At 43.2% G+C, this 22,820-nt stretch overlaps 1 protein-coding gene across 1 annotated transcript; it reads right to left on the reverse strand.

Annotated features, from left to right (window-relative positions):
* Nucleotides 1–887: 887 nt before the first annotated feature.
* Nucleotides 888–21,772, reverse strand: APCDD1 (adenomatosis polyposis coli down-regulated 1). The gene is made up of 4 exons (XM_010006872.1): nucleotides 21,594–21,772; nucleotides 19,834–20,365; nucleotides 6,217–6,538; nucleotides 888–1,966 (listed from the first exon to the last, which is right to left on the reverse strand). Exons 1-4 carry the CDS (start codon nucleotides 21,671–21,673, stop codon nucleotides 1,518–1,520), a joined length of 1,383 nt encoding a protein of 460 aa, XP_010005174.1. The 5' UTR covers nucleotides 21,674–21,772; the 3' UTR covers nucleotides 888–1,517.
* Nucleotides 21,773–22,820: the final 1,048 nt, after the last annotated feature.

The raw sequence follows: 22,820 nt of genomic DNA on the forward strand, positions 1-22,820 counted from the left end.
AAACTGCTGACACTGATGAAGAAACAGTGTGACCTTATTCGTTATGTTTATTCCACAGGTTCCTGCTCCTCCTGTGAGCCAAAATGTGTATCCTGGTAAAAGCCACAGCCCAAATGCTTCAAGATTAAACCATGTCCTCAGCTTACTCCCCATTTAAATCAGGGGGGACATGGTTTATCCATGAACTGTACCTCCTTGCTGACCTTAACTATCTCTTCTATTGCCTCTCCAGAACCTGGTCTGATTGACATTAATATGCACATAAGGATGTATTTGCCACTGGGGGAAACCCAAGGGTTTCCAAGGCAGGGTATTGTTGAAGAATGCTCTATTGAAGAATGTGTTGGGACAGGTCCAGCAAGGAGAAAAGGGAGGAGGTGGCTACATTTGTGCAACTCTTGCTCCTCCCTCTGGTAAGACTGGGCCACTCTGCCTCCACCAGATGGATGTAAATCTGTTTCCAGCTGCTTTCGTGCTCTTCTAGGGGCCATGGTGTGCTTGCTGCCAAAACTCTTTACTTGTTCCTGTGTGAGGCCACATCACTAAAAATGTGCTGCTAAACAAGGTTGCAGAACATGTTAGACCCTACTCACTTCTTTACCCACCTGGCTGGCACAATATCCAAGGCAGAAATACTGCACGTGGAGTATGTAAGGCCTCAGGAATGTGAAAGCAGAAGTCATCCCTGCAGCCTTGTATTGGCAGCTTACCTGCACCTTGTGCATCCAACAGAAAAGATGCTGCTTCTCTCTGGCTTTAAGGGGGCTTGGTTGTAACTACCCACTAGATACAAAGGGAGGCCTCCCAGCAATGACATAGCTAAGGAAATTGAAAGACAAAATATGAATTACTGGTTATTTTTACAATTTAATTATTGTAAAAATAGCTTAAATTATTTGGAATATTTTTTTAATTAGAGGTATCAGTTAGTTAGCAGGATCTGAGTGGAGGGCTGTTGATTGGTCGTTTCTTTTTGTGTAACGAGCTGTGAGATAATGACAAGATCAATCTTCGTGGGTTTCCTCCTCGTATGCGCATCTACATCGGAGTTGTGAAGTCCGAGGGGGAAGGTGCTCTCACAGTACTGGCACAGCCCCGAGCCCTTCCCCGGAGCTAAATTCTGTTGAGAAACCCAGCACTGGGGAGAAGAGTACCACACTGGTAACGTGGCAGTGATGACTGAAGCAAGATCATAACCTTCACCCCAGTAATTAAATTTTTTTTTTTAAAAAAAAGAAGACCCCCTCCCTCCCCCCAAAAGTCTGCAGTACTAAAGTGCAATTACTTTTGTGCAGTCATGTCAGGCCAGGGATCAGACTGGATGAAGTTCAAAGCACAAACATCAAACGAGTGCTGTTCAGGATTTGAGGAGGAGGGGGGAAGTAAGGAAAAGAACAGTTCTCAGGCATTCAAGTGCATCAAGAAAATAAATGTCCTTTTCTTTCAGAAATAAAAACAACCCCCAGTCTGGTGGAATCCTGGCTCTGTAGTCATGAAATATAAGGGTTTTTTCACTTCTAGCTGAGAATGTCCCAATATGACACAGTACAAATAAACAACACCAAAGCAAGAGCTGGGGTACTGGGATATTTTTCTGGTGCTCTGCTATACAGCCTTATTTTTTTCTCCTCTGGCGACTCTTCGGCTCTGGGCACTGACGAAGCGCACTGAATTAAAGGCATCTGGTAGGACGTGGCTCTCTTCTCTGGTCGGTCAGGGCTGGACCCGTCGCTCGGTCTCTGGCCGTTGTACAGCAAGTACCTTCCCCCAGCATCCTGCTCCATTTTGAAGATCTCGTACTCGGTGTGAGGCAGGCGGATGCCGAGCGCGATGCAGCCGTTCGTGTGGGTGACGTCTTGCTGAACCCCAACTTGCCAGGACCCCTGCGCTCCACACTCGTTCCCGTTGAAGACGTTGAGCAGAGAGGCTGTGGATATATCCATGGGAGTCACCTTCATGTGATTCACTGCGAGAGAGGAAGAGAGGGGCTATTAGCAGGGGAACAAAAACAAAAGCAAGGACAATGTGCAGATTGGGGTCTGTAACTGCCAAATCAGAATTGTCTCTGCTTGCTCATTCTTAAATCAATTTTTCATATTGCAGGTGTGGCTGGTGAACATATTTGCATCATTTTATGTCTTTGACATAATTGCTTCTTGCACACACACAAACTCAGTTGAAGAAAACCTGATGACAACAGATCTCAGCAAGAGATTAAGCAGAACTTTTCATTACAATCCGTTACAGATAAAGCCTGGGTGGTTATTCTAGGAGATAGGTAAAAGAGGAAACATTAAAACTTTGTGTTTTATTACCATCTGTATTAATCCATAAGAAGGGCTGTTTATTTTTCATCATTTTTTAACTTCGTTATCCTGTAAGGCTAATGAAATAATTAGTTCCAGCTGGAAAATCTGGAAAGCACCACAGCTGTGCTATCTCTCTGTATTACCCATTCTTTTTTTGCATGAATTATAAAGTATTTCTGAACTACAGAGAGATGTTTTTTCTCATATCCAAAGAGTGAGAGCAGCTTGCAGAATCAAATGTAGCAGTCCTGCAGCTTCTGCGGTTCCAAGTTGCCTGCATTTCAAAGGAGCTTAAGGCACATAAAGTTTTATTTTTCAGCCAAGTTAAAAAAAGTTGGGAAAAATCAAACAGCCTATGGAAGCTGAATAGATTTTTTTCCTGGTGTGTGCTTGACACTGTATATCAAGTAAAGGGAATCTGAATGGATCAGTGCTGAGTGAAACTGAAGCAAATGACCAGCCCTCATGCCTCCTGACATACCAAAATCTCAAATTCTCCTGCAGGTCGTTTTGTATTAAGATTTGTTGGGAGTTTTATTCTGAGGTTTTATAAACAGATAATTGACTTAATGGCTCCACAGTTTACATTATTTGTCCTAGTGGGTGTAAAAGGCAATCTATAGAAAGCAAACCTAGAAGCTTTACCAAAACTGAATCAGTGACCTCAATTTGCAAGGTAAGTTGGCATACCACGAAACTGGATTTCACCCCAGGAGCTGAGCTGGGACATGCTGCATACAGCTGCAAAGAGCAAAAGCTCTGAGAGGAAAGGGTATCTCCCACCTCCTATGAAAATTCCAGATTAGTAAATAATTTCTTACAGTTAGATGCTTTACTAAATTGGAGCCATGAAAGAAGCTGTATGCTTCTCACATGGTAACTGAAATAAGGAGAAGAGCCCACACAGTGCCTGGGGCTTCCAGAGGCTCTGCTGGGGCTGGCGCCATGGTGGGACGTCATGTTTTGGAGATGTTTGTTTGTGTGGTTAAAGCCACTGAGCTCTTTCTAAGCAGGGTGCTATGGGGCTGTTTGCATGGGAAAGCTTCTCAGCTGCAGGGACCCGGCTGGTGTCACCACTGTGTGCCACTTCCAAAGTACTCAAGGGGTTTCGGTTAGATTCATCTGGTCTTTACTGTAGTGAGATTAATCAGAGCTCTCTTTAAGGACATCCTTGCTTGCTCTAGAGCTCCTTGGAAGATGACGAGAAGACAGATGCTGCTGCTTGTATTGCATTTGCGTGGCAAGGCTTTGGCAGCAGGGGGCTGCAGGGGTGGCTTCTGTGAGAAGCTGCCAGAACCCCCCCCCCATGCCTGGCAGAGGCAATGCTGGCCAGCTCCAAGATGGACCTGCCACTGGCCAAGGCTGAGCCCATGAGTGATGGTGGCAGCACCACTGTGATAACGTATTTAAGATAAAGGGGAAAAAAGCTGCATAAGAGCTGCTGGAGAGAGAAGTGAGAATAAGAGAGAGAAACAGCTCTACAGACACCAAGGTCAGCAAAGAAAGAGGGGAAGAGGTTCTGTAGATGCCGGAGCAGAGATTCCCCTGCAGCCCATGGAGGTCTGTGGTGGAGCAGATATCCACCTGTAGCCCATGGAGGACCCTACGGCAGGACAGGTGGATGCGTAAAGGAGGCTGCTCCTGGCAGAACCTGTGGACCTGTGGAGAAGAGCCCATGTTGGAGCAGATTTGCTGGCAGGATTTGAGACCTCATGGGGGACTCAGGCTGGAACAGTCTGTTCCTGAAGGACTGCACTCCATGGAAGGCTGGAGCAGTTTGTGAAGAATTGTAGCCTGTGGGAAGGATTCATGTTGGAGAAGTTTGTGGAAGACTGTCTTCCATGGGAGGGACCCCAGGCTGGAGCAGGGGGTGAATTGGAGGAGTCCTTCTGGAGGAGGAAGGAGCAGCAGAAATATGTGGTGAACTGACCAAAACCCCCACTCCCTGTCTTCCTGCACTTCTAGGGGTTGGAGGCAGAAAAATTGGGAGCAAAGTAATTTGAGTCAGGGAAGATAGGAGGGATGGGGGGAAGATTTTTTAAGACTTATTTTTTATTTCTCATTACCCTACTTTGATATGATTGATAATAAATTAAACTAATTTCTGTAAGTTGAGTCTCTTTTGCCCAGTGGCAGTAATTGGTGAGTGATCTTTCCCTGCTCACATCTCGACCCATGAGCCTTTCATTGTATTTTCTCTCCCCTGTCCAGCTGAGGAGGGGAGTGATGGAGTGGCTTGCTGGGCACTTGGCACCCAGCCAGGATCAACCATCACACTGCTATATCTGTCTTTACCAGAAAATGACTTATACCAGTTATGACCTGAAATACTTTCTGAAGGTGCTTTTTATTCTCTGCTGAAAGAGTCCTAGGACACAGATCTGATCTCAGACACTCTGCTTAGATGCTTTAAGTTTGGCCACTGGACTCCAAGACTTAATGATGTGAAATCGTATTTTTTTGGTGCTGTACTTAAATATCCCTGCCTCAAATGAATATTGTTTCAGTGGTGGAAAATACTGTGCAGCTGGTACAGTTTGGCTGGGCATTCACACGCTTGTGAACTTTCCAAGCCATCTACTGAAATGGCAAGTTTCAGTTCAGATTTTCTGATAGTCAAGAGGGGAACAATGATGCAGTTATGTACCCCATTTTGCTCTAGATTTCTTGTGTGAACTTCCTGTGTGACTTAACCTCATTTCAAACAATTACAGCTCTTCTGTTTGGGACAGGACTGGCAGAAGGCTAAATAAAGACACTGAGCTGTGAGAAAGCAGAAATGTCAGGGACCCTGATATTATTTAAAATAAAATCATAATAATTTCTTGCTGGTGTTGCAAGAAAGCTGCTGGAGGTGTGCAATTCCGTTCCCTGCCAACCAAAGCGTTGAAGAAACAGACATTTTTTAAAATGTAATAGTTACTTCTATTACACTTTGTCTTCTTGGAGATGAACATCCAAAAGATGTAGCCACTGCCTTGTACAGACACCTGCAGTGATCCAGGCTGAGGGGTTGCTCTGTGGAAGATGCTGGTGTCTATCAAGCATTTGTTTCTCTGTCCTGCCATGGGGCACATGGGCATCACTAACACTTTAAGGGCTACTGAACTGCATTGATGACAGTAACCTTACTCCTTTGATTGTCCCACTCATGTAACATGAAGCAAGAAGGAGAAGACAGTTTTATAAAACTAACCATAACTTAGATAAGCCAAATTGGTCAACAAACTGGCCAAATTGTAGGAGACAATTTCTGCTACAGTCTCCTTGCTATTGAAGTGAAATTGAAAGGTCTTATGATCTCCCAGAAGAGTCCCTGGCATCCGAGACTCTTTTGCCCAGTGACAGGAATTGGTGAGTGATCTTTCCCTGCTCTCATCTTGACCCATGAGCCTTTCATTGTATTTTCTCTCCCCTGTCCAGCTGAGGAGGGGAGTGATGGAGTGGCTTGCTGGGCACTTGGCACCCAGCTAGGATCAACCATCACACTGCTATATCTGTCTTTACCAGAAAATGACTTATACCAGTTATGACCTGAAATACTTTCTGAAGGTGCTTTTTATTCTCTGCTGAAAGAGTCCTAGGACACAGATCTGATCTCAGACACTCTGCTTAGATGCTTTAAGTTTGGCCACTGGACTCCAAGACTTAATGATGTGAAATCGTATTTTCTTGTGCTGTACTTAAATATCCCTGCCTCAAATGAATATTGTTTCAGTGGTGGAAAATACTGTGCAGCTGGTACAGTTTGGCTGGGCATTCACACGCTTGTGAACTTCCCAAGAAAATACTAACTCCAGAAAATGACAGAATGAAATAATCAGCCACCAAATCATTTATGAGGAAATGGTGCTCTGGTGTGTGGCTACGTGACCACCTTTGCCACCAGTGTTGTGAACCACTCTACCTTTGAACACGAACTCTGTGCCACCCATCACTTTGGATGAGTGCACTCCTCGGCTGTAACGTCCCTTGGCGTAGATGGTGAAGGTGGGGTGCTTGCAGATGGGGTCGGAGTAGTGGTAGTAGTGACCTTCCCAGGTGTTGTTGTTGTCATGGAAGATGAAGTGCCGAGTGAGGAAGAGGACCTCCGGTCGCACTTCGCAACGCTGGCTCACCCACTCTCCATGGAGCCCTATAGTCAGATCTACCTTGGGGGGTAAGATGGGAGGATGGTGCTCGTCCGACCGGTAGATGATTCTGCATGCAATGCACGTATGGTCATGGTTCTGAAATGAAGCAGAGAGAAACCCTGGTTATGCATTATTCGTGACAGAGGGCAATGCATCAGACTGTCCGTTTCAGGTTGAAGTGACACCAACTCAACATTTTAAGGAATATATTATTCTTTCTCATCTTTTTAATATTCTCCTGTAGATTCTCACAGTTCAAAGCACCTGAAACATAGCACCATTTGGTTTTGTATGTAGGAGACTGCACAGCAGGAGCTGAGTTAGGACATTAACTCCCTCATCTGCATTCCTCTGAAATGAACATTTTAGTTTAGCTTTTTATTGGATCTAGAAACAGCCGAGTTAATCCTTCAAATTGCACAAGAAGCTGGCAGATGGTAATTCACTATGTTAGAGACTTGGCAACTCTTGTGTTAGAAATGACTGTTTGCTGACCTCTTATTTTTCATCTCTCTTCCTTTTAGTTGTCAACTTTGGGTGCCGTAGATGGACCCAGGTGTCCTAAGTACATTTTTCAGTTGGGTATCAGCCTGGGAGAACAGTAACCAGCAACGTTGAACTCTTTCAGCTTTTTTGAGCCCAAACAAAAGCTTGTGAATCATAAGACACGGCCAGTTGCTGCTGGACACGGTGAAAGCTTTATGGCCCTCTCCAGAGGGAACAAGGTTGGTGGTACCTACTGAACTCCACTGCAGTTCACTGCTGTGGGTCAAGCAGCAGGTACCCCCAACCCTATCCGACAGTGCTGGGGGCAATTTACAAGGGGTGTGCAGGCTCTCAGTCTGTGGCAGGAGTGGAGGGAATTTCATGCTGAGGCTTCCACCTCCTGACAGCAGAAAATAAAATTACAGAGACTTGTATGTTGTTCCTAAGGCTAACTGCTTCTGCCTCTGCAAGGTTTTGTCTTGTTGGCAAGAGTCTGGCCCAGCTATTCTCTTTTCAGACTGCATTTTGCACTTCCTTCCATGGCAAGACAGACGGTGGCATTAGCATTTGTCTATGCTCTGGTAAACCTTAAAGTAAATTTTATGGACCAACAAAGGATTACAAAATGAATTTTTTAACTCACTTCATTTATGACAAGTTAGATCAAGAAGAAGAAATGCCACCCTGAAAGATAAAAGCAGTGGTTGTTGTTTTGCTCGTGCCCATTTTGGGTTGGTGATGTGCTGTTTGTTTACATCTCAGGATCTCCAGTCAGCCGGAGATGTGCTGAGGGGCTGTGCTCTGAGCTGTAAGCAGGCTTATACTCAGAGTGGAAGGCAAAGACCACACAGATAGCTTGGATCTTCGTCTTTCAAGGACACTCAATCCTTCCTGGAGAGGGAGATGCACTGGCTGAGTTACATCTTGCTCAATTCAGAGCGTACCGAGTGATGAGCTGAAGTCTTCAGGGAGATACTTACACAAATACTTTTTCTTTGTGCCTCTTTCCAATCTTCTGTTCTGAGATGTCTCTGTAACATAAATTGCTCAGACTTTGAAGTCCACTTGAGCTGCTATGGAGTCAGCATGTCACCACTCACTGCCTTCAGCTCACAGTACACTTTAGGGTTGACATTTACACAACCTTCATTAGTGCCCTGAGTTTCTCCAATCATATGACCACAGGTAGCTTCAGAGAATCAGCATCCAACTCCCACATATAGAAGGAGGGTTTATATTTGCCCCCAGACCAGAGAGACACCGAAAGTAGAGAAATCAATGGGAAGTCTGCTGTTCTACGTCCCTATGATGTAGAAGAATGGTCTATGTGCTAAATAACTACAAATGATGTAGCTCAGGTTGATCTGAACCAGTGCTGACCAACAGCCCTGGTTTGAGGAAGAAGGATGTTGGACTTGGTTACCTCCAGAGGGTCTTTCCACTTCCAAACACATAATCTTCTGAGAACTACCAGTCAGCATGCTATTAAAGCGGATGTAGTTCTTCCCACGGTGGAGCTTGTTAACTGATTTTAAGATACATTTTTCAGCTAAATTCTGTAAGCAGGTGCAAGGGCCATTAATGTCTTAGTGAAAATACAAAGAACATTTAATTGAGTAATTCAACTGCAACTGGTGAAGTTAGCACAGATTTGTGCCGTAGTAACTGACAGCAGAGGCTGGTGCAAAACATCTGGTTCTCCTGAACACCAGAAGCACAGATAACACATAAGGACTGTGAAACTGAGCCATCTACTGAAATAGCAAGTTTCAGTTCAGATTTTCTGATAGTCAAGAGGGGAACAACGATGCAGATATGTTCCCCATTTTGCTCTAGATTTCTTGTGTGACCTTCCTGTGTGACTTAACCTCATTTGGGACAGAACTAGCAGAAGGCTAAATAAAGACACTGAGCTGTGAGAAAGCAGAAATGTCAGGGACCCTGATATTATTTAAAATAAAATCAGAATTTCTTGCTGGTGTTGCAAGAAAGCTGCTGGAGGTGTGCAATTCCGTTCCCTGCCAACCACTCATGTAACATGAAGCAAGAAGGAGAAGACAGTGTTATAAAACTAACCATAACTTAGATAAGCCAAATTGGTCAATAGTAGGAGACAATTTCTGCTACAGTCCCTTTGCTATTGAAGTTGAAAGCTCTTACGATCTCTCAGAAGAGTCCCTGGCAGAGCAGCACAGGCCAGCCAGGGTGGTTTGGTTTATGTTCACATTACCCTCTCAGGACCCTGTCCTCCACAATTAGTTTGTAGGCCAAGGCAATTTAACCTGGGAACCAGTGGTTTCTGTTGCCCTTGTTAAAAATCTGAAGAAAACCAAACAGAAACCCAGCCTGTTGTCTTCTTGGTCACCCTTGGCAGTTTGTGGGATTTCCCTGTTGTTTCTCAGGTCTGTGGAATCAGTCCTATTTGCAGCAATGTTGGTTTTTTTTCCTTTTTTTTTTTTTCTTCCTCTTTCTTTTTGAGGAGGAAGGACTGTTATGCATAAAAAGTTCTTTTTTCCATTTTTCTAGAAGTGATTTTAGGTTTCTTCTCTCCTCCACAACATTAAAAACTATGTGTATTATGAGTTGAGGCTCTGATGCTGGGCAGGGAGTATTACCATTGTTTGATGTCTTCTCTGTCATACTGGGAGGGTACATGGTGCAGAGTGGTCACAACCTATGGTTGCTTAGTCCTCTGGCTGTGGCCAGCAGCAGAGTGGGCAGAAGAAAGTCCATAGTGGAAGAAAGTCCATGGTGGAAAAAATGCCTAACTGCAAGCAGCCCCTTTCTCCTTATCAGGGCTGGGTTCGTGTCTTGAGGAACAGGGAGGAGTTACTTCCCAAAACTTGTAAAACTGACTATACTGGCTGCCATTACACTGCAAGTAGAGGTGACTCCTTGGGTAAACTCAAGGAAGGTCCAAGTTAACTCACAGAAATAGAAGCTGAGCAGTGTAAACACTTGTCTTTAGCTCATCTGGTTCTTTGGCCTCTGATCTGTATCTTGAATTGCGGTAGCTGGGTAGCCTTTCTAAATCCAAAGGCTTTGCACCAGCTCTGAAGCTCTGGCCAGTTGCACTGCTAAGAAGCATCTAGCCTGCCTGTCTTATTACTGATGATGTGCCCAGATGCAGGGACTGCAGTGAACAGGCACTTTTTGCAGCAAACAGCAAGTGGGACAGGGAGAGGTTGGGGCAGTGAGGAGGGAAGCAGAAGTATCCCTTTCACTGGCTGGCTCAGGTATCTCATAGAGATGTACCCCAGACACATCGCTTCCCTGAGACCAGCTCTTGGGTCTAAGCCTTTTTTTTCTTTTTTGTTCTGTGATACTAGCATTCACAGGGTTATGAACTTCTTAATGGAAGAATATGCCACATGTAAACTCCCTCAGTATGATTTTTGTCCAAGTAATGGATAAGAGAAAAATCTAGTTTTGTTATGAGGCAATTGGACTTAATTGTGGAGTAATTTATCTTTAGCAACTGACTGTGCTTTTCACTGTTCTTTTTTCTGGTTGGCCGCTCTTGGCTCTTAATTACACTAGCAAAGGCCTTGCAATCACTCCCTTTCCATGTGTCTCAGGGAAAGATTATTTTCTAAAAACAGATGTTCAAAGAGAATAGGGAACAGAGGCAGAGGACAGTTGAGTTCAAACACGATTAAGTACTCTCTAATAAAAAGCTCATTTGGGCATGACATAAACTAAAAAGCAATAAAATGAGCAGTAGACAGCATGAACATCTGGTCCATGTTTTGATTATCTTAGGTGTACAATGAAGTATTTTTAATAGTGAGGTCTTGCTGCAAGGACCAGCCTGTGAAATGGCAGCTATCTGATGACTGGAAGATCCCTTCCCGTGAAAGGTGCCTCCTTGCAGCTCTGCAATGCTGAATTGATGGTGCCCCAACTTCTCACCCTCCTGGGTGTTTCTTTAAAGCAAATTTCTGAATTAATCCATGAGGTCATGTGAGTTGAAACAAGCCTGAATCTCTGGCTGGAAATTCAGTTCTTGTAGCTGGGGAGAAAAGCGTTTGTAATCTGAAAATTTCCATCAATATTTTTTCTTATCCCCCCCTCAGGCTGCCTCAGCTGAAGTGGTAACAGGGACAGAGATCTCTGGAAGCCAAGAAGGGAGGTTTCTAATAAAAAAGCAAACAAGGATGAGATTCCTTGATCTTTTTCCCAATTGCTGTGCATAGTCAGAAATATAAACCCTCTCAGCACAATATAATTTTCTCTTAAGTTCTATGGGATTCTATGGCTGTCTAGGACTAATTTGCCTCTAATCAATTCATGGTGTTTTTTATGGTCCAGGCCGAAAAACTATCACGCAGCTGGGATGCTCTCTGAGCAATGGTGCAGTGAGCTTTGAATAACACACAGAAAGATCTTTTTGAAAGGTGTTCTAGTTTTCTTTGAACACCTTTGTATTTCGATGCTGTTGTTACAGAATGAGACATCTGTGGACCAAACCCTTTTTGAAATGTGCAGAAAATCTACCCTTTCCTTATGATTCAAGCAGAAGCTGAAATCAATGCTTGCTATCAAGGAGAGGAACTGCAGGATACACTGCAAGTTGTAATTCAGGGACAAAACAAACAAGCAGTAATACTGAAAACATAATTATTTTCAACTAAACACCTTGTTCAAATGTATTTACTCTCTCCGATATCTATCTACTTATTCTTTATATCCTGAAAATGTGTCTGTATCTCTGTTTGCCTGAAATAGCTCAAATTGTAACTCAATCCTTCTCTTGGAGAATTACAGTAGATAACTGTTCTGATATTTACATATTATCTGCTATTTACATAATGGAAAATTAACATTATCTCAAGTATAACTTCATGTTTCTTAAGGGAAGATTCATTGCTCAAACTACTTAAGAGGGCAGTGCAGACTGAAAACTTAATGTGGTATTTTTCATTGGAGTATTATTTTTAAAAAGACATGGGGAAATGTTTCAGTTAAAAAACGGCTAAAAGCATTTTTAGGGGATTTTTTTGTATTTTTAATGGAGGATTTTCACCATTTTCTGAGAGGCTCTCTCTGTCATCTTTCATAGTTGCAAATAGGTCGTATTTACCAGAACAGACACATTAGGAAGACGAAAGCATAGAAGGTGGCAGTTATAGGAGGCCTGGTGTTCGGGCAAATGTGGGACTGTGACTGTTCAGAGCTAACCTGGACTCAGGAAAAGCAGTGGACAATTCTGAGAAGCTGTAGACCCGATTAATTTCCTCAGTAGCTGTTTGTTTTACACCTGCAAGGTCTTCAGACTTGCATGAAATTACACAGCAGCTTCCCTAAGTCATTTGGGAAGTCACTTCTTCTCTTTTTATCTGGAACCACAGTATAGTGGACGCATCCTTCCTATACCTTAACCTGGTTAAGAGATTCACGTATCAGCTCTGCCTCAGCAAGATGGAAAAACACATGCTCTTTGCCATCAGTTGTGCCTCTCTTGGACTCCTCCTCGCTCTGCTCTCCCTGCTCATCAATGCCAGTGTCAAAATGAAACCCAACCCCAGGCCCTTGGCAGGTCACAGGCTTCTTTCTGTGATGCCTCCCTTGGGACTCAGGCCTTTCGACTGTTGCTTTTTATTCAAACCCAGGCATTCAATGTGGCTACTCTCAGTACAATCTTCCCTCCCCATCCCCACACCATTGCCAGATGGGCCTGGTCTCTCCCCAAGAGCTGTTGCCACCACCCCGCTCAGTTACAATAACCCCATGCTGCTGAAGTCACTTATTTCAAATTTCTGTAACAATGTCCTGCCTTATCAAGTCACGTACTGACATTAATAATATTTCTACAATGCTCTACTTGTGCTGTCTGAGCCACTCAGGCTGTAGCATGGGGAGTTTGTTTGGAAGAGCCATGATTTCAGCTGACATGAAACCACCTTTATCCAGCCCTGATGTCCACTAGCTATCAGTATGTGACAAGAGACAGGTCTCATTCTTGGTTGGAAGAGGAAAATAGATGACATCTACATAGTATTGTAGTAGCAAGGGCTAGCACCCAGCATAGCCTTGTAGCAGGGAGGTTTGGTGGCAGTTTGGTAAAGTTGCCACTGACTGGAAAAGGGGAAACATAACCCCCATTTTTAAAAAAGGAAAAAAAGACCCTAGGAACTACAGGTCTGGCAGTCTTACCTCTGTGCCTGGAAAGATCATGGAGCAGATCCTCCTGAAAACGATGCTAAGGCACATGGAAAATAAGGAGGTGATTGGTGACAGCCAACATGGCTTCACTAAGCAAAAATTGTGCCTTACAAATTTGGTGGCCTTCTATGGCAGGGTTACAGTGTTGGTTTTCTTTACAGGCCTGTGCAAACTGCATGAAGTTCAACAAGGCCAAAGGCAAAGTCATGCACATGGGTTGGGGCAATCCTGAGCACAAAAATACAGGCTGGGTGGAGAAGGCATTAAAAACAGCTCTGAGGAGGAGGACTTGGGGTGATGGTTCATAAGAAGCTCAACATGAGCCAGCAATGTGCACTTACAAACCAGAAAGCCAACCGTTCCCTTGGCTGCATCAAAAGAAGTGTGGCCAGCAGGTCAAGGGAGGTGATCCTCCCCCGCTGCTCTACTCTCCAGACTCCCCACCAGGAATACAGTGTCCAGTTCTGGAGCCCTCAACACAAGAAAGACATGGGGGTTGTTGGAGCAAGTCCAGAGGAAGGCCGCAAAGATGGTCAGAGGGCTGGAGCACCTCTCCTATGAAGACAGGCTCAGAGAGTTAGGGTCATTCAGCATAGAGAAGAGAAGGCTCTGAGGAGACCTTATAATGACCTTCCAGTACTTGAAGAGGGCCTACAGGAAATCTGGGGAGAGGCTTTTTAGAAGGGCTTGTAGCAAAAGAACAAGCGGTAATGGATAAAAACTGGAAGAGGGGAGATTTAGGTTAGACATTAGGAGGAAATTATTTAGTGTGAGGGTGGTGAGACACTGGAATGGGTTGTCCAGGCAAGTTGTGGATGCATCATCCCTGGATGTGTTCAAGGCCAGGTTGGATGGGGCTTTGAACAACCTGATCTAGTAGGAAGTGTCCCTGCCCAAGGCAGGGGCATTGGAACCAGATGATCTATAAGGTCCTTTCCAATCCAAACCATTCTGTGAGTCTGTGATTCTCTGAGGTGTGTGGTGGGGGCCAAGTTTCCTCAAGAGCCAGCTCAAGCCTGAACCATGCATGCAGTACCGTCCCAACTAGTAGCCTGGCATCCGGCAGGGTCTAACAGTCACAAAAGCTGGGGTAGGAAACCCCTGTCATGTGAATGCACATATTGCCATGAGGGAAAGTACTAAGGAAGAGTGGAAAGAAAAGATGTGCTTAGTAATGATCCCCCATGCCCACCTGAATACCATGTGCCACTGGCAGGGCTAGCCGAGACTAAAATGAAGCATGCCTGGTCAGGATGCTTTAAACCTCACCACCTCAGAAAACCAGGTGCCAAGTTTTAGTGTTAATAACTGAGTTCTCCCAGGGTGAAGACAAATGGAAACCCTTGAGAGAATGTCACTTCACGGAAATGCTTCCAACTTAAAAAGGAAAGTGGGGTGGGGCTTTGTCTCACATTGCCAAGGAGCCAAGTCCATCGAAGGGACACTTTTATGACTTGCTCAGTGTAATATCAAGCTCTGCTTCTCTGCTGCTTTAGATAACTGCAGGCCAAGACAACTCTCCAACAAATGGCTACAATTTCTCCACCACAAAAGTGATAATTTGCAGGCATGACCTCATATGAAGTGGAGTTGGCTCACATGCATTAGGCTGGCTCTGGGGAGTTGACAGGCATGGTTGACACAGTTATAATTCAGCTTGCCAAAGGGCATGAAGAATAAAAAAGATTTAAAACTTTTAATTAAAAAACTTTAAGCAACTGAAATGCTGGAGAGAGTGGCAACTCCTTTGCAGGGTTGTCAGTCTGGGTTTTCTTACAGTGGAGAGCAGAGGAGTTGCAAGCAGGAAGGAGGGTGAAGATAGGTTCAGATTTATCTGCAAATGCATCCCATATATTTTAAGATATTGAGGAACAGATTTTATTAATTGCTCCCATGAAGGGAGAGATAGTGAAGGAATCCAAAAGTGCTATCATTACACAACTGTCTGATCTACGATGTTGATTCTGTTGCACAACCCTGCATAAAACTGAAATAAACACAATTGACTTGAAATGCAAATGTCTTCGGGTTGCTCTTTTTCTGATATGAGCTATGGCAAAAGACAAGAACAAATAGAAAAGTGGCCTTTTTCCCAGGTGAATGTGCTTGCATGTCATCTATCCTATTAAAATGAGTTTTGGTGCTTTAAGGCACCTCACATGTTTAACACCTATTCTTATGAAGCTCATCAGTTACACAGCATTCCCCTAGAGATGAATTCAGAGTTTCACAGAGATGAGGACTCAAATTTTGAAAAGCACAAAAAGCTTGCTGCACTTTTTTTTTTTCACCACCTGGCTGAAGGAAAGTCCAAGCACAAGCCTCCACACATTGTATCTGTGTTAGCTGTAAATGCCAGGTGCTGCTGGAAGTCAGCGCCCAGAGGTTAAGAAACAATAGACAATCAAAACACTGGAATTGTGTTTTCAAGGGAAAATGTCTGGCTGAAAGTGTGTGGCCAGTAAATGCCCGAGTATGGCAAAGGCAGAAGGAAGATTATCCTAATATGCTTTTGGCTTCTTGTGATGTTCCAGACCACTCCAGCCTTATTCCTAAACAATGATCTAACTAGAATGACCGGTCATCACAGCCCTAACTCTGATATTTCCTCATAGTCTGTCAGATGACAAAATAGCACAAGGAGTTCTTTGTTTACAAAACATGATTGTTGAGGCAACTAGATGCAAAATAAGTGTCTGATGTACACATCTCCTGTAATTTTAGAGCAGATACCTCCAGAAACATCTTCCGTTCCTCTGCATAGTGAAGTGATACTGCATTCAAGCCTTCCTTCATGATACAGGTCTCCGTATACATTCAGAAATAAGGTGTGATTTTTATGACCAATCAGTCAGGCTCCTTGGTGGTGTCCTAATTGCTGTCCTAATATTTTGCGCTACGTGTGCAATGATGGCCAAGCAGTTACCTTGTCCTGCCCTTCCCGCCCGTGTCCTCTCTCGTGCTGGCTAAAGAAGCTGCATGAGCAATAGCTTGAATCTCTTGATAAATTCACAATGTCAAAAGACATCAAAGGCTTTCAGCCTCGTTCATCAGCAAGTCCTAATTGATTTCTTGAGCAAGTCTAGAGGATTGCCAAGATAACTATACAGTGACCTACTCATCAGCTGCAATCAGGAACTTCCACGAATTTTACAGGAGGAATTTGTTTAAGGTATGCTCTTATCTAAGATAACTCATAAAGCCTTAACAGATGACATATATATTTTTAAAAGCTCCCTGGTTTTATATGAACACTTGAGATACAGAGGTAATCAGTGAATTTATTCAGATTTGTAGCTCAGCATAAAGCTGTCTGGTTTTTGGACAGCCCTTTTGATTTACCATCCTGTGGTGAAATCGCTGCAGGAATCTGGAGAAAGTCCAATTCTATTTGTTTCAAGTCCTGATCATGTGGCTTTGGCATTCCTAACATATCCAGCAATCATTTGCTTTTAATTACCATTCATTTCAACCACATAAGTAATGAATGTAGCTACCACATCCAACTTACAGGCTGTGTAAACTCTTGCGCTGGGTGGAACTTTCTTCTATATAGAGGCTTAACTATAAATTTAACTCAAAATGTGAATCCTCTTAACTTATAAAAATATGTCTAAAATAAGTTTAAGATAAAAATAAATAAAAAGGAAATGAAAAAAAGCTTTAAATGAAAGATTCCACACAATACACCTGATTCACTTCAGAAGCAATTTCCTGGCCTTCTCAACCTTTTGGTATGACTGCAGAAACCTTAAAAAAACAAGTTGATTTAATGTTTCTATTTATTCATGGTGTCCAGTTTCCAAAGGAGTCTGTGACTTGTAGTTTTAAACTCAATTTAGCATTTAAACTCATTTTCAGCTGGGTCCCAGTGGAGCAACAATTAGAAAAGGAAAAGAGTTCAAAGAAGAAGGGTTATAACCTTTCAGTGGTCTGCCTGGACTTAAAAAAAAAAGCATCTCTTGTTACTATTCTTCCTACATGTGGCAAACACTAGGTCAGACAGCCAAGCTGCAAACCTGTTGGTACAGAGAACTTCACAGTTAAGTACAAGCCAACACCCAAAAATCTTTAATGACAGCTGAGGCAAAGGCTCATTTTTTAGGGGTACTGTTATTTATGGCGTGCTGAAAGCCTAGTACCAGCAGGCCCAACTTCTCTTGAGAAAAAAAAATCGTGCCCTGAATCTGAGCAAGAGGAATCTACCAAAAAAACACAAAGAGAAGCTGTGTTGTTGCACACTTGAAACTTGTGTTAAACCTACACATCTTCTGCTGTTGAAGGCTCCAGCTGAGACTGGTGTCCCAGCAATCCCCACACTGTATATATACATTGTGGGAGCCAAGCAGCCCTTGCAGGCAAAGGTTGGACAAGAAACAGAGGTATCCTAACTCTCCAGAAGTCCTGAGTGGCCGAACTGGGAGTCACGCAGTGTCCTGCAAATCAGGACCTGGGTCTCCCATTTATTAAACTGTAGTGGAGAGCTAGAAACTGTACATATTTTGGTGTATTCATAGTTCACCTGTGCTTTCTATAGCAACAGCACCTTCTGTTGCCAACAGTATTCTTAAGAATGGGCTTCTAGTGTCATGAATTCAGCCTTGAGATTCAGCCTCTTCCAAGACCTGGCTACCAAAAATCCTATTTGGAAGCACTGTACTTCATGAATATCAGGGGATAACCAGTCCTCTTGTTTATCTTTCCCAGTTCTCATAAACATACCATGTGGAAGCCTCCCCTGGGATCCACACCACAGGCTCTCCCCAGTCAGAGTGCACGGGTACTCCCAGGTAGGACCTGCAGACATCTGGGACTGAGGGATAACAGTGTGCAGGGTGACCGAGGCAGGCAGGCTGAGGCTGCTCCTACCTTCCACATAGGGATGTCACCCATCCTGTCAGAATGGATCAGATTGTTCCTGTGATAATGGACTTTGGTAACACACATGTGAGTTTTCAGTAGTCTCACAGTTTATTTAGCTAATGTGGCTCAAGAAAGAGACCATTATGCAAGACTTGGTACCATAAGTTTGAGCATTATATGTTAAAGGCACTATATTTTAGAAGAAAAAAAAGTGATGCTATAGTAGCAGAAAAAACCAGTAGGAAAATCGTTACCAGTGTGTCTTAAAATTACAGCAGACCTGAACAAAAGTCTTATTTTTATAAACCTGGTCAACAGTACACCTGATCATTCTGACTGTAATGAACTCACGACAGAGTAGAAGTGTAAGCATTTACTATGTTCTCTGTCAGCTCATAATAAGACAACTAGATTTGACCAGAAAATATAATTAGCTAAGGTGAATTAAATCAAGATTTTTACTCTGTTTCACATGGTCAGAAAAAGGTCTACCATATTTTCTAGTACAGATAAAACAGCTGGTGTCAGATAATTTGTAAATTTGTACCTATGGATACCTGCAAGGAAAAGATTTAGGAAAGCACTCTCACTCCCAAATAAGCAAAGAGAAAGTTAACGTGCATGTTTAAATTAATTAAAGTACAATTTTTATGAGTAGCATGCTGTGGTTCATATATTGCTGCTGAAACTCCTTTTTGGGAATACAAAAAAGAAAAATTTCTTTAAAAAGAAAATGCAAATTTGTCCCTAGTCATTTGAAGAGCACGTAAGAATGACAGAAATGATAGCAGCTTCATACAGAGATGCAGTTGACTGTGGATTAAAATTCTCTCTAGGCCAGGCTACTAAAACACTTAAAGGCAGATCATGTAAGGTCCTGAACCATTGGAATTTGATGTTCACTGAAGGCAGATGCAACCCAGGGTGGCCAGTTTTGAATGGAAGGGAAAGCCAAAGCTTTATCATCAAAACTTTCCTTTCCCCTGTCGTGTTCCCTGCTATTTCTGACAAGCTGTAGCTGATTTTGAGTTGATTGCAATGAGATGTTTAAAAATGGTGACAACCCATTAGCTGGAAGTGCTGCTGTGGCAGTGCCCAGCTGGAGCACACCGGCAGCCGCAGCAATGTGGTTCCAATCGCCACCTGCCTTTGAAATGTCACCAGGAAAGATCTATAGACAGTCTTCCTGCTACAGGCCATCAATGTCTACTCTTCCTGTTTGATTTTTATTTAACTTTCTATGGGTTGATCAGTTCACAATGAAGCTGAGGGCACTCTGAGGCCCCTTTGAAAACTGAATTATCAAATGGAATTAGAGCCCTGTTCAAAATTCACCTGTTTTTCATTTTATTAATGTGTGTGCCTGCATCCAGATCTATGACCTGCACAGCCCATCAGGTTTTTTCCTTCATGCTGCCCTTTTCATGTGTCTACCTTGCAATTTCCTCTTTTTCTCTTCAGGTTATGGATCACTCAACTTCCATATGCTGATACAGTTTGATTTCCTCTCTCTGGCAATACCACAACTACACAAGCATCCACATGCCTATTTCTTTTGTCCTTTCTCATCCCTGTATCAAACTTACTTTTCAGCTGCTATTCTAAAGCCATGGTCCCAGCCAACAACTCCTGTCTCTGCAGACAAGTCTTTAATTCAATCTATTGAATTTATTGACCTTACTTCATCAGCCTACTTTTTCCACATTTGCTGCAGCCTCATAAGCCACAGAAGAGTTACTATTCTCACAAAATACATTGTGTTTTATTTTTTTTTAAATTGGCTGCTTCACCTGTAAGGCTGAAATCCACCTCTTGTTTTAGAAGCACATGGGCCTTGTCACTAGCATCTTAAAGAGAGGGCATACATAGACACGTACCTCGGCATTTTGAAGAGGAGGCTGGTAACTAGAGGGCCGATAGTACCTCCTCTGAGTAGCGTCAGTATGAACATCTCCGAGAAACAGCTCCTCCACAAGGTGGTCCAAATTGTGGTGCAGGTACTGCTTCTCCACACGGATCAGCTGGAGCTCATGCATGGCAAAATTCAGAGCTTTGGTGCATTCGCAGCCATTGTCTTCTCTCAGCAAATCGTAGCTCACATCCTGCTCCCAGGGACTATCTTCTGGTATAAATCCAGGACAGGTGTGGTTCACCAACTCACTTAATTTTTTGGCTATTGCTTCATTGTGGCATATGATCTGTATGTTGCGTAGTTGATAATCAGCCTCAGTACCTCCTCGGATGATCCAGGATGCTTGGCGGAGACGTATTTTGCCACGGATAACTAATGTGTAGATGGGGTTTGTGCAGCGATTGCCACCGTAATAAAACTGGTAGGCCTTGAATGTATTATTGTGGTAGAACCTGTAAGATCTTGTGATGAACTCTGGGCCTGCTCTAACTTCACAGCTGTGGGAAGACAGAAAGTGAAGGAAACAAGATTTTAGCAAGGTCATGTAGTCTACAGGTAGCAAGATGGAACAAACCTGCATGAGCACACAGAGACATTTGGGTGCTGATGTCCCTTTGACATAACCGGGGGTAAATGGGAGCTTGGCATCTGTGGCACGCCAGTTAACCAACAATTGACCTGCTGTTATGCTGTTATTAATATACTGCTTCATGCTGATCTTACTAAGGGCTTTATCTTTGCAGTTTTAAATATGTTAGGTCATATTTTGCATTTCCTTTTTGTCTAGGGACTACCATGTGACCCAATTCTTCTCTGAAAAAAAGTAGTAGGTTATTAAACATCTTGTCTTCTCTTCTGCATGGTAGATTTATCAAAAGGACTGATAACATCAGAAAGTGAAATGTCAAATGGCCACAGAACAACAGTACAAAGAACTAGCTTCTCTAGCTGCTGTACAAGCTTCTTGGTGGTGCTCCACCAGCTCTGGTCTGCAGAAGATGTGGAGGAACGTGTCCTCAGCTTTACCACTCTCAACCAGGAGTTTTTCCTGAAGGTGTAAATAGCAGTTAAATTCCACTTCCTTCAGAAAGTCCTTTTGTGCCTTCAATCTTGTCCCTCTGGTAGCATCCACACTGCTTAACATGAATAACAGTCCTTTCTATTAAAATACCCCAGTCTTTCCTACTACAAGTCACTTCAAATAAGCATGTGAATATCACCTGCTGAGACACAGAAAGCAAAACAGCTCTCTGAATTACAAGTCTCTATGTCTAGGGAGCAGAACTAGTGAAATCCAGCTTCTTAATTTCTTTTGCTAATAAAATCTGTGCTAGAGAGATACTCTGAAAACAAGGGCCCGTTCAACGGATCTAATGCATATAGTCAAAGATAGCACAATGTCATGTTTGAATAAGCATTCATTTTGGCATCTTGGGCTCCTGCCTATTTGAAGAGAAATTTAAACAGCATGCTGTTTAAAATCCAGACTATAAATTGATTCATCAAGACAGTTTTATAGCATGCTATTCTATGCATGTACATAATGTCACTCCTTCTCCTTTTAAGCATAAACATATAGAAAGCATCTGGAATGTAGAGCATCACCATATTAAAGGAAATATTTCCCCTGCTGCTTAAAGTGGGAATAGTCACCCTTCCCTCTGCTCCCTTCTGGCCTTCCCTTCCACATGTATCACTCAAGCATCTTGTCTCATCTTTTCTTACCCAGTAGAGACCCAGTGTCCTTCAATATTAGGAGGCATCTGCACAGTGATCCTGGCTCCATTGTGAAGGTGTTTCAGCATGTGATGACACTGTGACTCCTTGAAAGCCCTCCATGCGCTCTTCTCCAAGGACCGAGGGTGGGACCTGCTGTCTGGGTGAAGAAGAGCAGAACCTTCTCCCAGCCCTGTGACAGAAAAATGTAAATTGTCATGAGATCCTACTGAGAAGGGCTTCAACACGATAAAGGAGGTTGTGAACATCTTGTGTTGAATGACACTTGTTCACAGTGTTATGTGTCTAGGAAAGTACTGTTTAATTTTCATTTCTTACCTGAAAACAAAATAAAAATGTGAATCTCTTCAGCTCTGTCAGCCCACTAATAATCCACTAAATAAATCTGCTTTATGAAGTATACTGGGGAAAAGGCCATGAGCCAAATTGTTGTGTTTCCTCACCCAGGAGATGTGGTTCTGAACCTGAATTTTATAAACACCTCTGTAATCTCTGGTCAGGATAATAACAAACCTGGGCCATGGAACTTTTAGAAGGTTGCATCCAGATCCGGACTTGAACTTTGTGGTTTCAGTCCACCTCTAATTTGAACTCTTCTATAATAAACTTACAAATAAAGACTAGTCTTTAAAGCCAAGGGAAAACAGATATTGAAAGCAAAGCCTCTGCACACAGGAAGCCTCTGTGATGACTGAGGTGGTCAATTAAAGGCAGATTCTGCTATTTTTATTTTAAAGGGGAAAAGGAATTTCAAAAGCTAATTTTATCTCCAGCACACAGTAATTTTGGTTTCTAGTAATGTATACACACCAAACCCACCAGTGCCCTCTCTACACAATATTAATTGAACGAAATGAATACACAGTTTCAGAGGGAATGCATCTTTACTCTTTTAGGCACAGCCTGCTCGTAGATATGTTGGAAAACACGGATCAAAAGAAAAACACACATCTAGAGGTTAAGAGGTGACAAACATGAACCTTACATAATGAGTTGGAAACTGTATTACTTTGCCAGAAGGAATTTAAGAACCAGCAGGCTAGAAAGCAAATACAGGGTGGGGTGGAGGGGCTGGCTGGGGCAGCCATCTCGGGAGAGGAAGGTCTTGCTAACCTGTGCTCCCTGGGGAAGGGTCTAGGATTCACCCCAATCTTTGCTGGTGCCCTCTTGGCAGACCTGGCTCAGGACCTGGGCTGTTGGGGATCACCACGGTGC

This window comes from Chaetura pelagica, unplaced genomic scaffold (genome assembly GCF_000747805.2).
Source record: "Chaetura pelagica isolate M959 unplaced genomic scaffold, ChaPel_1.0 scaffold109, whole genome shotgun sequence".
Taxonomy (NCBI): Eukaryota; Metazoa; Chordata; class Aves; order Apodiformes; family Apodidae; genus Chaetura; species Chaetura pelagica.

What these genes read in the sequence shown, in the direction of transcription:
- APCDD1 (XM_010006872.1), bottom strand. Translation starts at nt 21,673, where the DNA reads ATGCTGAAACACCTTCACAATGGAGCCAGGATCACTGTGCAGATGCCT. An exon ending in GGACACTGGGTCTCTACTGG is followed by an intron (nt 20,366 to 21,593) that starts GTAAGAAAAGAT and finishes GTCTTCCCACAG; the next exon opens with CTGTGAAGTTAGAGCAGGCC. An exon ending in CACAGAGTTCGTGTTCAAAG is followed by an intron (nt 1,967 to 6,216) that starts GTAGAGTGGTTC and finishes CCTCTCTCGCAG; the next exon opens with TGAATCACATGAAGGTGACT.